Consider the following 13,471-nt stretch of genomic DNA (forward strand, 5'->3'; position numbering starts at 1 on the left):
TTAATAAACTAACAGTTTGCTGTTGCATAATTTTTTAGAGTAGGTTTTTTTGTGAGATGATCTCACGAATCTTTATCTGTGATATGAGTCAACCCTATCAATATTCACCATAAAAAGTAATACTCTTAGTAAAAAAAGTAATATTTTTTCATGGTTGATCCAAATAATAGATCTGTCTCACAAAAATTGATCGGAAATATGAGATCCGTGAAATGGTCTTACAATGAGATCCACTCTTATTTAAAATACTAACCGATCGTATATGACAATTTAGTTTGAATTTTTTTAAAAAAAAAAATCGCAAACTGTACCGTGATCACACTCCTAGGTAGTATAATCAAATGTTTCTTTTAAAATAAAAATAAAAGACCATTAAGATTTAGATCATGATTTATTTGGCTTTCGGTTTTAAAAAGTTATCATGCAATCACTAAAAAATGAATTTGCTAAACATGATCTAGATTCTATGTTAGTTTCTACTTGATTTAACTAAAATCCAGAAAGGTATAATATTTTATTTTACTTTTACAAAAGTGATTATGCTAAAAAAGTTGACAAAAACTTATGTGAGACGGTCTCACGGGTATTATTTGTGAGACGGATCTATTATTTGGGTCACCCATAAAGAGTATTACTTTTTATGCTAAGAGTACTATTTTTTATTGTGAATATGAGTATTGTTGACCAGTCTCACAGATTATGATCCGTGAAACGGTCTCACACGAGACTCACTCAAAAAAATTAGTATTAGAACCACTTATTTATCAATCATTACTCAACTCTGATTTTCAGTTTTTCACTTTTGTTTTCAAACACTATCTACTTCTAATTTTTATTTACTTCTTCGTAATCTATAAATTTAATAGGTTATTTGAAACAAAATTTTGAAATTCATACCAAAACCAAATTGATTCAGACGAAATAAACTATATTTAAATGACCGAACTTCCGAATTAACCATTCTGAAATAATTTATTTTGATCGATTATTTTGGTTTAAATTTTGTTCACCTCTGTATGCATCAGGAGGTCAAATTAATTCCATAAGAGTAAAATAGCTCCCAAACTGGTGTGCGGCCCAGGATTTAATTTAATTTTTTTTAAATGCTTATCCATGATATTAAAAATTCCAAACCCCAAATCAGGAACAATGATTGGCGATTGGTCCGAATCATCGTAAAAGGATTTATTTGACTGTATTACCGACAATATTTTTATAAAATAATAAGAATCTAAACAATAAATATTCGTCTAAATAGTTATATATATGTCAAACAGAGACTAACCCAAAAAATATTTTTGCAGTATCAGGACTTACGTGTGTTTTTCGAATGAAATTTAGGAATGCAACGATCATTATGTCTATATGTTTCTTTTTTATTCAAAGATATATCATCCCCTCTCTTATCCTATATCGAATTTTCCCCGCACTCAACGGCGTGCGTGTACTTAGAAAACGACGTAGTGGATATGGTGGTACTACACAAGTATACCCCCAACGACGAATTATTGGAGATCTAGGCTACGCTGTAGACGTTGGACCATTAAAACAGCATTCTCCATGTGACTGCATGTGATCATTCTCCTCAATATTCATGTATATTGCATGCATGCCTTCTTTTTTTTAGAAGAAAAATAAAGAAAAGACAGTGTTACGAAGGCTGTGGTGTGGTCCAATATGTAATGGTGGAATCGATTATTTTGATCCACTCTGCCCATGTTTCAATTGTTAATAAACTATATCACATTTAAAAAAAAAAATCAGGGTGATTGATTAATTGTTTAATCTTAATTACAATACGGTATTTGTAAAGATATGATATTATTTAAATTATATTAAATTAGATTAAATTTTATATATGTGTGTGTGTGTGTGTGTGTGTAAATGAAGATGCATAGAGTGAATATGAAGAGTAACATCAATGAAGATCCCCTTCGTGCACAATTTTTATATCTTTCCAGCTTCTGCTCCGACGTATATATCACTGTCTTCAAGCGTGGGAGCACGTGATCTAAGTGGGCGTAACAAATTGAGTTATCGATATTGACTTTTCAACCTACAAATTTGCTTTCTCCTTGTGTCGATATTATATATATATATATATACACACACACTCTCTCTCTCTCTAAGAGACAACTCCAGATTCCCCATATATATATTGAAAATTAAGTTAAAACACACATAGACAGATTCTTCGTCATCTCCTTTTTTGTCGTCGCCCGCTCAAATCATAAAAAAGGTTGAAAGAGTCACTACAATATCTATTTATATTACACACATATCTAACCAAAAGTTGAGCAGATTATCCATTCCTTCTACCCATAAAAATATACAGATTGACAGACGGATCGAAAATTTGGCAAGTCGGTAGACGCTCCGATATACTTTAGGAACAAAACTTAAATTTGATAAACAATTACTTACAGTTTTTTTTTTTTTTTGGCTATATTTGAATTTCGAACTCGAGATCATTTGAATGGGAAATTTTATTTTGTTTAAGATAGATGATCATAGGACGTGAATATATCAACATCAGCTCTCTTTTTCATCCACTGGCAATTATACCAAGTGATTGCAAGAGTATTCTTACTTTGTTCTTTCTGTCCCAATTACGCATATAAATACCCCTCCAGCCTTCCTCTCTTCATCGTGTCCACCACAAGCACAATCTCATTTCCAATATATTAAACAGTCCTCTCCCTTGTTCGCAGATTCATATTTCCCCCTATTATATATCAAGAAGCTAGATCATCATGTCTGGTGTTTGGTTATTCAAAAACAACGGAGTAATGCAACTGGTCGAAAATGCATCAGATCATCAGTATGAATCAGACGGAAGACGCGGCTCGAAAAAGAAGGTGTTGGTTCACTTACCAACAGGCCAATTGGTGTCATCATACGGTTTTCTCGAGCAGATTCTGACTGGTTTAGGGTGGGAGAGATACTACGACGGGGATCCGGACCTCTTCCAATTCCACAAGCGTTCTTCCATAGATCTCATATCTTTGCCATGGGACTTCTCCAGATTCAATTCCATCTACATGTACGATATCGTCATCAAGAACCCAAATATCTTCCATGTCCGTGACATCCTCTAAATTTCCAAGATGTAGGCGTAGAAATATGTATCACGCGCATGCATATATGATTGTGGTTTTGTACAATATATTAGTTTTATGTTTCAGAGTACATGCATGAGTCGTAAGTGCTGTTTGTAACTAAGATTTAGTTGGGTTTTCTTTCTTCCTTTTTTTTGTCGGTTGGTTTGAAATAAAGTACGTAATAGGGGTTGAAGACTTCGAGTACTTGTCTAGGTATACGTCCGTGTACCTCTGAATTCCTGCATGTGTAAATAAACATCATCTTTTTTAAGTTTTTGTGCATGTAAGTCTATATATGAAAGTTATCATTGATTTTTCTTTCACAAAGTTGCAAATTCATAGTTACTTTTATAAACATCTGCAAATACTATTAAAAATCTTTCATTAACAATGACGTTAAATACAATCCGATCACTCTCATTTGTAATTGATTCTACCAATATGCAGATTGTTTTTCTTCCATATTTCCAAACACACATTAGTATTGGAAAACTTTCTTATAATTACACTTTTTTCGATTCGATTTACGGGAGAGAACTTATTTTGGGGGTCAAAAAGGTCCCTAAAATGCGAAGGCATGGGGGATGGGTATCAACGTGAACTTGATTCGCCCTAAAATTGCATTTTCTGCACATGTCATTTGCCTACAGACGACGGGGCTCGTTGAGGAGTACCAAGTCTATAAGTTAGAGCTATATGTCCCTTTTCAAAGATTAATTGACACAACTTGTATGAACCACCCTAGCTCCTACCTGTCAACTTGCTCCCAATATATGAATAAGTCAATTTTACGTACTTTCTGTTAAATTTATTTTAACAATAAGTTATCATCTTGTTTTCTAATAATACATGATATATTATAAGGTTGCATTTTGATTGATGTATTTCGGATCTATGAATTTCAAATATATTCAAATGTATTTTTTTAGTTTTAGATAAGCAATATCATAAACTTCAAATCTAATAATTTACTTGTTACGATGGATTTCATGTTCACACAATACTGAAAGCATGTGAGATTAATTCTACTTTGGGTAAATAAATAAGTTATGGATTTAAAATTTCATCTATTTCTTTCATTGTTTACAATAAAAGTATAATCGAAATTCATTGATTTTGAATTCATTCATCTAAATGTAATATAAGGAATTGACTTACAAAAAATTAATAATTACAATAAAACCTTTGGAAATTTTTATTAGATTTAACTAAATCAAATCCCTTCAGCATGAGATTTAGGTATGGGCAAAATAATTTATTTTTAATGTTAATTTTAAAATTTTGTAAATATCATTTCCATAAAAATCAACAAAATGGTCCATTTTGTGAGACAGTTCTGTAACCCAACCACTGAAAAAGTATTACTTTTTATGTCAAAAATATTATTTTTTAAATACTTACTAAATTAATACTTCTTAAAACCTCCATTATTTTTAACACTAGAAAACTTAATTTTATATAAAAAAATTTAACTTTTTTTTTTCTCAATTTCCTCTTTATGAAATTTATTTTCTTCATTTTTTAAGAAAAAACAATTTTATAAAAATATGGTTTATATAATTATTTTAAAAAATTAAATTAAATTTTTAAATAACATTTATATTTACCAAACACAAAATTCGAATTTTAAATCTAAAATTCAGTTCCAAATATAATTTTTAATCCAACCAAACATAATGTTAGATTGTTACTTGGGTTTCTCTTGTAAATTGATTGGGCTACGCATTTTACTACATGTGGGCCTTGTGTTCTAAATTTCTAATAAAAAACCCAAATTAACCCGCTTGCCATTTGATGCCCTAACCTCAGCTGACCTATTCATCATCTATCCTATATTTATAATTATTAGTACAACGACGAACGCGTTGCGTGTTTGTACGATATGTTTTTATAATTTATTTGATTTATATTTAAATAAGGATCAAAATATATTTATAAGAAATAATGAGTGGCTACATTATAATTTTGATATATGGACTAAAAAATAAATTAAAAAAGAATAAAAAAGACCCAAGCAAAAATTGAACCTACAGCCTCATGATTAAGAAACATAGGCTTTATCCACTAAACTACATGTGACTTGCTTTTATTTTTTAACACTTTATTAAATATATATAATTAGTAATGTAGAGAGTGAGGGTGAAGGGTATTTTAAGTATTTTAAAAAACAGACCAATGAAGTTATTCTAACCTACTCAGCCTTAATAAATAGTAAGAGATGTACTATGTTATTAAGTTTGAGAACATGATAATAACTATTTAAAGAGGACATCAATTTTTTTTCCTCAATTTTATCACGATACTAATATTACACTTTTGTTTTTTTTTTTAAATTTCAACACATTTTTTTTTATTTCAACTATTCAAATATCAATTTAGTCATTCCGTACACGGTTAATGAGATCCTACCTATATGAGCACTACCATCACATCATTTCAACGGATAAGATCTTGCTACACATACAATTTTTTTTTTTTTAAAGTGGGTCTTATATGTGTATGGTATATCTTGGTCATCCATCTTATCATGAGATAATACCCACATAAATAGGATAAAATAAACCATTGAACACACGCTTTACGCAACGCGTGTGCAAACTAACCGGTCATAGTTAAATATCCCTTCAGTTACGAGAGGTTGGTATTGGTTTATTTCCCTTCCTGTCCTGAAAAAAATCACAAAGCACACACGAGAATAGTAACTGCTCTCGGAAACCCTAGTCACTCATCTGATCCGGAAAAGCTATGGCGGAGGAGGAATTGGTTGCGTCACCCGTACCTAGCCCCACACTCACCGATCACCACAAAAGAAAGCTCGAAGATTTGGAGGCGTCCGCGCCAGAATCAACTACGCAGTCTCCGTCCAAAGCCGTATCGGATCCTGACTCGTCTAAGAACGACGCGGAGGAAGAAGAAAATGGCGGTGCCGATGAGGTGGAGCTAAAGAGGCCGCGTTTGGAGGCAGATGTTAACGAGCCAGATGTCCTTGGTAATTCGGCTTCATTACGCTCTGTTTGGTTATACAGGTTTTACATTAATGGTTGACCTTGGTAATTCGGCTTCATTACCGCTCTGTTTGGTTATACAGGTTGTACATTCATGGATGTGACAAAATGTTGTGTTATATTTACTCGTATTTATGTGACCCTCGTCAAAAAGTTTGTCACCTAATGGTCGTTTGCACTTTAGCTGAAAACTGATGAGACAATTAATTCGAAGGCGTGTCGGTTTCATATAATTATTCTCTATATCGTTAATCTAATTTTTCTTGGATGTGGCGTTCTCAGTGTTGTTGGATTTTTTACTTTTAAAAAGTTAAAATGGATAGGAATTTATCTAGAAGCTGCGCTCATTAGCTTTTGTGGCAGTTTCACAGAATGGACACCAAGAGGAGGAGAAGGGTGGTGAACTGAAAGATGAGGAAATTGAGCAATCTGAGTCTGCAATTGACAACAGTGAGTTGGTGTTGGACGCTCACGAACCTGTTAAAGAATCCTCGGAGGTTGTAACTGAAGAACGGGTATTCAATGAGGATGCTGAGGCTGAAAATGGAGAGGAACCAAAGCAATCAAAGGCTGAAGTCGAAGAATCTCCCAAGGAACTTCCTGAAGAGAACAATGTTCCTTCTGATGAGCTGCAGTCAGTTTCTGGGACACAAATTATTTCACGCCAAATGGAGGTTCCCAATGACAAGGTGAATTAATGAAGGGATTGATAAAGCCCAATTCCAACTGCTATGTTGTCCCAACTTGTTTAAATTAATAAGGACCCTTATTTATTTTACCTTTATACTACAAACTCCTGGTTTGGTGGAAAGGCCACGCATTGCTTGTGGACACTTGAACTAAATCCATCATACAGTTCCTTTTTTTCCTCTAGATATTTATCATAACTACTTGTTTTGTTTTTTGTTGTTACAGGTTGGGGTTCTGATTGGCAAGGCAGGAGATACCATTCGCTCCCTGCAAGATAATTCTGGTGCCAAAATTCAGATCATGAAGGATGCTGAAGCGGACCCACAGTCTACCACACGACCTTTGGAGCTGACTGGAACCCTGGAAAACATTAAGAGGGCTGAGAATTTGATAAAGGCTGTAATTGCTGAAGTAGATTCTTTTCTTTTATCATTTTATACTTTGTCCTATTACTCATAGTACGTGGATACATTAGTTGAAGCTACTGATGTTCTGTATTCTAGGCTGATGCTGGAGGTTCTCCGTCCCTTGTTGCTAGGGGATTCAACACAGTGCAGGCTGCTGGAGGTGGAGAACAACTCGAAATACAAGTACCAATTGAGAAGGTTTTTAAACTTTTTATTATACAAATATCTTTTGCTCTCTGCACCTCTCCCCTCTTCTTTTTGTTTTCTTTGTTGATTGACTGTATAACTTTGCTTGGAGTGATTTAGGTTGGTATAATTATTGGAAAGGGCGGGGAAACAATCAGGAACCTACAGACAAGATCCGGGGCTCGCATTCAGGTAGCAGATTCATATCAGCATGCCTTCAGATGAGCACAACCAAGTTTTTCATTACCACTTTACCAACAGTTTTGCTCATCTTATGATTCCAGTTGATACAGCAAAATCTTTCTGAAGAAAACCAACCTACAGAGAGGACTGTCCGTGTTTCTGGCAATAAAAAGCAGATTGAGACTGCAACAGATATGATGAAAGATGTAATGAATCAGGTTTGTCCAGGTTTTCTCCTTCAGTTAGCATATTTACGGTATTAAACAAGTTTTTACTTTAAAATTTTGTTTGAAAGCTCCCGCTCTTGGATCCTTATATAATAGGTGTTAAATGCACATTCTTATTTTTTCCGATGCCTCTTCTTCATACTCTTGATTTGTTTATCTCGTGTTTCTATCTGTTGATTACAACCACACTCATTATTTTTTTTTTTTTTTTTTTTTAATAATAGCTGGTGAAATATCTCATTATCATGTAATAGCTGGTGAAATATCCTTGTGATTTCATTGTTTATTTCCAAAGAAACTGCTATGCCTTAGCTTGAACATTGCAGTGCAGCTAAGTATCTGCTGTTAGCTCGAGGAATTGATGATATTTGGCTTTAGTAGGACATTGTTTTTTATGGATATGAAATATCTTCTTGATATTACGTTAACTGATGACAAATAAATCTTGCTACCAGCTTTAGAACTTACTGGTTTTCTTGGATATCTGTTGTTTTTTATGCCATGCCATTATGACATTTAAAGATCTTATTGTTTGATGAAGTTTGCATGTGATAAAATTAAGGATAAATAGTTCACTGTGCTGTTTGAATTAATGTACTGATGGTTGATGGATTACTCAATTGCCAACCTTCGTATGTGGAAGCAACAACACATTATTGTCCCGTATCTAAACATGGTTAACCTAATAAGCTAGTGTGGGTTATACAAACATCAGATGCCTTCTCTGAGTCAAGCATACCTTTATATGGCGACCTTATTTAATTGAATACCAATGATTACACATACCTATCAAGAATCTTGAATGCTGTTACGAAGATCTGAAATGCAAATAAAATATCGGTTGGCGTGATTTGTTTATCTTGAAGGTGCCGATTTCGAATTGGTTGGCTTTAAAAATGCAGATTTGGCTTTACCTTACACATCCGGTTCGCATTGCCTTGTTGGTGTATCAATAGACAACTACTATTCAATCTCATCCCCAGAAGAGATGTATCAAGCATTAGACCTCGACAGTGCAGGATGTTAATGGTTGGTAAGATTGCTTCAAGACTTAGAAACTGATAATACTAATAAGGCTCTGGCATGCCTGATATCATATCTTTGAGACGTTTTAGAAAGCGGTGCCATGTCTAGTCAAATCATCTGTATACAAGTAGTTTGGCTCTATTTGCCCAAAATCAAATAATGTCATGCCATGTGTTAGAGAATAAATAGATTTCATTTTTCTATGCTTCGAAGTTTGATTTGTATGTTTTGCCTTTTGAAGCCAAGCGGAGGTGGTTTCCTTTTGAAGTTCGTAATTCCGTTTTGATATTATATTCTAACCCAATTTATGATTTCTTTGAAAATTTAAGTAGCCACATAATATTGAAAAATTAATTGTTCGAACAATTTCCACATGACATGACATGAATTCGTCGGTAGGAAATTCCGTTCCTCACGTTCTCCAATCCAACTTTTGGAAGTATGTTTCTATTATACCGTAAACATGAGCTAAGAGTTTAATAGCTAGTTAATGAGTTGGTCCGCATTAAGCAATAAATTAGCAAAATAAGGAAGACAAAAGAATTTTGAGAACCCTAATCAGATCATTTTTGGATGTGAAATGATTGAGGAGTTGCTTACATGGCTCAGGCTCAAATTCTGAAGACAGAGAATGGATCTGTTGTTCACAAAGGGTGTGTTTGGTTGATTGGATTAAATAAGGATAGATTAATAGTCAAATATTTATCGTTAAAATTTTAAGATATTTTAATAATCATTTTGACCCGATTTAAGATCCAATTTTATTAATCAAATAGTTATCCATAAAATTGGATCTTAAACGGGTCAAAATGATTATTAAAACAACTTAAAATTTTAACGATAAATATTTGACTATTAATCTATCCTTATTTAATCCACTCAACCAAACACACCCAAAGAGTTATCTCTCTAATAGCACTTCTATCTTGTTTCCTCCTGAAATTTGCTGTATTTTCTTATACTTCGCGGGCTTTGTTTTTTGTAATTGAATAAAGAGAATTCCTCTGATTCATCATAAACATGTTAAGCATCAAGGTTTTGTTTTGATCTTGGAAATATTTTGACTTGTGTTTTTTATTTTCATTCAAAACTTAGATATGCTTTCTAGCTGTATTCTCGTTGCATCTTTGTGATTTATGATATAGACATTTTTTATTGATTTATATCTGATATGTTACATCATACTTTCAGAATTCTTTGAAGTATATCGTCTCTGTGCTGATTTATGTTGTTTGTTCTATGTGGATTAATACATAGTAACTATGGATGTATCCAACAATGTGTATTTTTGGTCAGGTATCTTGTGTATTGAGGTGCATTTGACTACAGATCGAACATTGGATCCTGCAGTCAGTTAATTCAGAGTTTTTGTTGTTACTGGATATCGAATTCTTTCATATAAACTCATTTGCTTTGTGCAGACTTCAAGGCCCTCGCCTCACTCTAGTGGGTATGGTCAGCAAAGTTCTCGTCCACGTGGACATGCTGCTTCACAATGGGGATCTCGCGGTCCCCATCATGGACAGTTCTCGGGTTATGAGTATCCACAAAGAAGACCATATCCATCTCAGAGTTCACAATATCCCCCTCCGGCGTACGGTAACTATCCCCCCCAACAGGGTCCTCGAAGCAACTTTGGTTCAAGTTGGGAACAAAGGCCCCAAGCAGCAGTACGAGGGCCGTCACCTCAGGTTGGTGTTTTATGTAAAAAAATTTGGTCCATTCGGGCCCCTTTTATTTTGAACAATTCCTTCCTCATTTACTAGGGCAATTACAACTATGGACAACAAGGTCCTGACTATGGTCATCCACCACCTTATTCTCAAACACCTGCCCAACCCTATGGCCATGGGTACAATGAAGTTAAGTACGATCATCATTTTGCTCAACAGCATTTTGGGCACATGGGTCGGCAGCAAACATCATATGGTCAAGGTGGCGCACAATCAGGGTACGATCCACAAGACCAGTATGGTAAGCAACAAATGTACAGCATGCCACCCCAGGGAACCCATCCTCAACACTATGGTCAACCCAGGCCTAGTCCACCTGGAGCCATGCCTCATCAAGGTGCTCAATCATATGGTCAAAATGTACCATCTCAACAGTCCTACCAGTATCCATCGAGCGGACAGATGCAGCCAAACTATCCTCCCTATGGTTCTACTGTCTCTAGTGATGGATACAGTCATACACCCCCTGCCATGACACCTGCTTCTGGTTATCCCGCACAAGGGGGGCAGCCTGTTGCAGGGTATGGTCAACAGCCTCCTGCATATCCTCAGCCAGGAACTACTGGAGGCTACGGTTCTTATCCAGCTGCTCAAACTGGTTATGCTGAACAAACTTCTGCCAGTAATACTGGATACGGATATCAAGGGCAATCAGATGCTGCTTATGGTGGTCAAGTAGGGGCTTATGGTCAACCATCTCAAACTCAGCCCACCTATGATCAATCTGGTGGTTATGGAAGTGCGCCTGTGGCTGCTGCTTATGCAAAAAGTGCATCACCACAAACTGCTACTGCATATCCACAACAATATGATTCTAGTCAGCCGTATGTTTCCCAGCATCATTGATATTTATTATGTAATATAACAAATGATCCGAGGGAGAGAGAGATTGTTTTCTTAGTATCTTCTGTTTTTTAACTTGTAGAAACCTTTTTCCTTGTTAAGCTTTGTATTCCTAACTCGGTAGGCCTAAAACACTTGGTAGGATGCTGCTTTAGTTCATGCGCTGTTAAATGTCTTCTCCAGTACTTTGCCTGCCAACACTAATCGCACTTTTTTATCTTCTCTGAGAAAAGCTTTATTTTCACCTAATAGTTGCCACCACGGCCTAGTCTGAATTCTGATTACCTCCCTGGGTAACTGTGGAACATTCATCAAGGACAGCTAAATCACGACTTCCGTGACATTTTTCTGAAGTTATATTTACAGGCAATGTTCGGCGCATGGTATGAACTGGGTTGGGTTTTGTAATCGCTTTTTATCTGTTGTGTCTCATTTTTGGGTTATAAAATCTGATGTGATAAAGACTCATAATCCCACTCCGTTATAGATCTTCATATCTACGATAACTTGGATTAAATAATATTTTTACCTTTATATTCTCTTTCAAAATTCCCAGAATATCAACGCTTAGCAGGATCTCAAGAATATCAAACGCTTGCAGAAGATCTAAAGTTGTCTTTGTTGAAGCAGTCATTGTGGAAGAGACCGGGATTCACAGCTGAACCAAGACAGAACTCACTTGGTACAGCGATTGCAGGTTAGAAGAAATTTGTGAAAAATCATCCATTTTCGAAGCTGAATGTGGAGTGAAAGCACGTAAAACTAGTAAAAAATATCAACAAAAACTAGTGGTACACGCTTTTTTCTGGGCATAGATTTTGGATCATTGGGCTATTTTATTTGTTCAACCCGTTGTCGATTATTATGGTTTGTGGATCATTGCGCTAGTGAAATTACTCCAATGTATGTGTAAGCTAAAATGGTAATGTGATATTCGTGTTGGAGTTATATTATATATTATGTCAGTCAAAATTCTTTCAGGTATTGTTTCAATTAATAATTTTGACAACAATAATTTGTCATGCTTGTGTAACAGTTGGTTGGTAGATGGTTTAATGATTTTGGATTTTTAAATAAAGACAAGGGTATTTTGGTCATTATCTTGAAAAATATAAAATTAATCTTGTATGTTAAAATCATATCAAACAATAATATTATATCACACAACATTGATTATTCATTTTAATAATTTTAATCTTTGTTTTAATTATATCATCTACCAAACCAATCGATATCTAAATGTATAAAAAAATTGAGGGTAAATCATATGAATTATTGCTAAATTATTAAATTTGCTCGATGAATGACTGCAAATGGTCATTTGGGATATGAGTGAGTCTCATGTGAAACATGTCAACTTTATCCATATTTACAATAAAAATTAATATTTTTTTATGTGTGATTCAAGTAAGAGATCCGTGTCACAAATACGACCCGTTAGACCATCTCACACAAATTTTTGTCTCGGGATATACTGGCTTAAATTGAATTAAAAAACTATCCGGTAATGTTTAAATGTATCCATTGTAATTCTATGTTATGACGATCACGCCCACATGAGCTTAGCTCAGTTGATCAGCAGCAATGAATCTTGGAGCAATGATCAGTGATCGAGACTCGCAAACAGCAGTGTGAGAGTTAAATTTCCTCCCATGAGGGGAGCTCCTTGTGCGATCTGCTGTTGTGCGGTCTCACAATCCTGTCGGCCATTTGGAGCAATGTTATGACGATCACATGCTATAATTTAAGTTCCACTTTTGTTACTTAATTGTGAATTTTTTTCTCGAGTTCGCGTGCTATTTATTATCTCCAGTAATTTTCAAATTGGATGGTATTCGAAATTTCGAATTTGGGTCGACCGATAAACGGGAAATTTGGCTTCAGTCCCCAGCCGTCTTTTTTCTTTGTTTTCAGTCCCTAGGTACTTTTTTAGTACCACATTTCCACATGAAGTGTACCACATTTCCACATGAAGTATACCACATTTTGTATGAAATAGTACCACAATTTTGTGGGTAGGAAGTGAATGCAAAGAAATATTATGATTGGGGATTTTTAAATAACTTCCCC

At 34.8% G+C, this 13,471-nt stretch overlaps 2 protein-coding genes across 2 annotated transcripts; both read left to right on the top strand.

The window, feature by feature from the left end:
• The first annotated feature begins 2,633 nt into the window (after nucleotides 1–2,633).
• Nucleotides 2,634–3,395, top strand: LOC140813873 (flowering-promoting factor 1-like). Its single transcript, XM_073172663.1, has one exon. It carries the CDS (start codon nucleotides 2,754–2,756, stop codon nucleotides 3,096–3,098), a length of 345 nt encoding a protein of 114 aa, XP_073028764.1. The 5' UTR covers nucleotides 2,634–2,753; the 3' UTR covers nucleotides 3,099–3,395.
• A 2,347-nt stretch (nucleotides 3,396–5,742) lies between these two features.
• LOC140839716 (uncharacterized) lies at nucleotides 5,743–11,599 on the top strand. Its single transcript, XM_073206634.1, has 8 exons — nucleotides 5,743–6,090; nucleotides 6,470–6,795; nucleotides 7,022–7,207; nucleotides 7,300–7,401; nucleotides 7,510–7,581; nucleotides 7,674–7,790; nucleotides 10,247–10,516; nucleotides 10,592–11,599. The coding sequence occupies exons 1-8, from the start codon at nucleotides 5,847–5,849 to the stop codon at nucleotides 11,402–11,404; spliced, it is 2,130 nt and encodes a 709-aa protein (XP_073062735.1). The 5' UTR covers nucleotides 5,743–5,846; the 3' UTR covers nucleotides 11,405–11,599.
• The last annotated feature ends 1,872 nt before the right edge of the window (nucleotides 11,600–13,471 follow it).

Source organism: Primulina eburnea, chromosome 1 (genome assembly GCF_022965805.1).
Source record: "Primulina eburnea isolate SZY01 chromosome 1, ASM2296580v1, whole genome shotgun sequence".
Taxonomy (NCBI): Eukaryota; Viridiplantae; Streptophyta; class Magnoliopsida; order Lamiales; family Gesneriaceae; genus Primulina; species Primulina eburnea.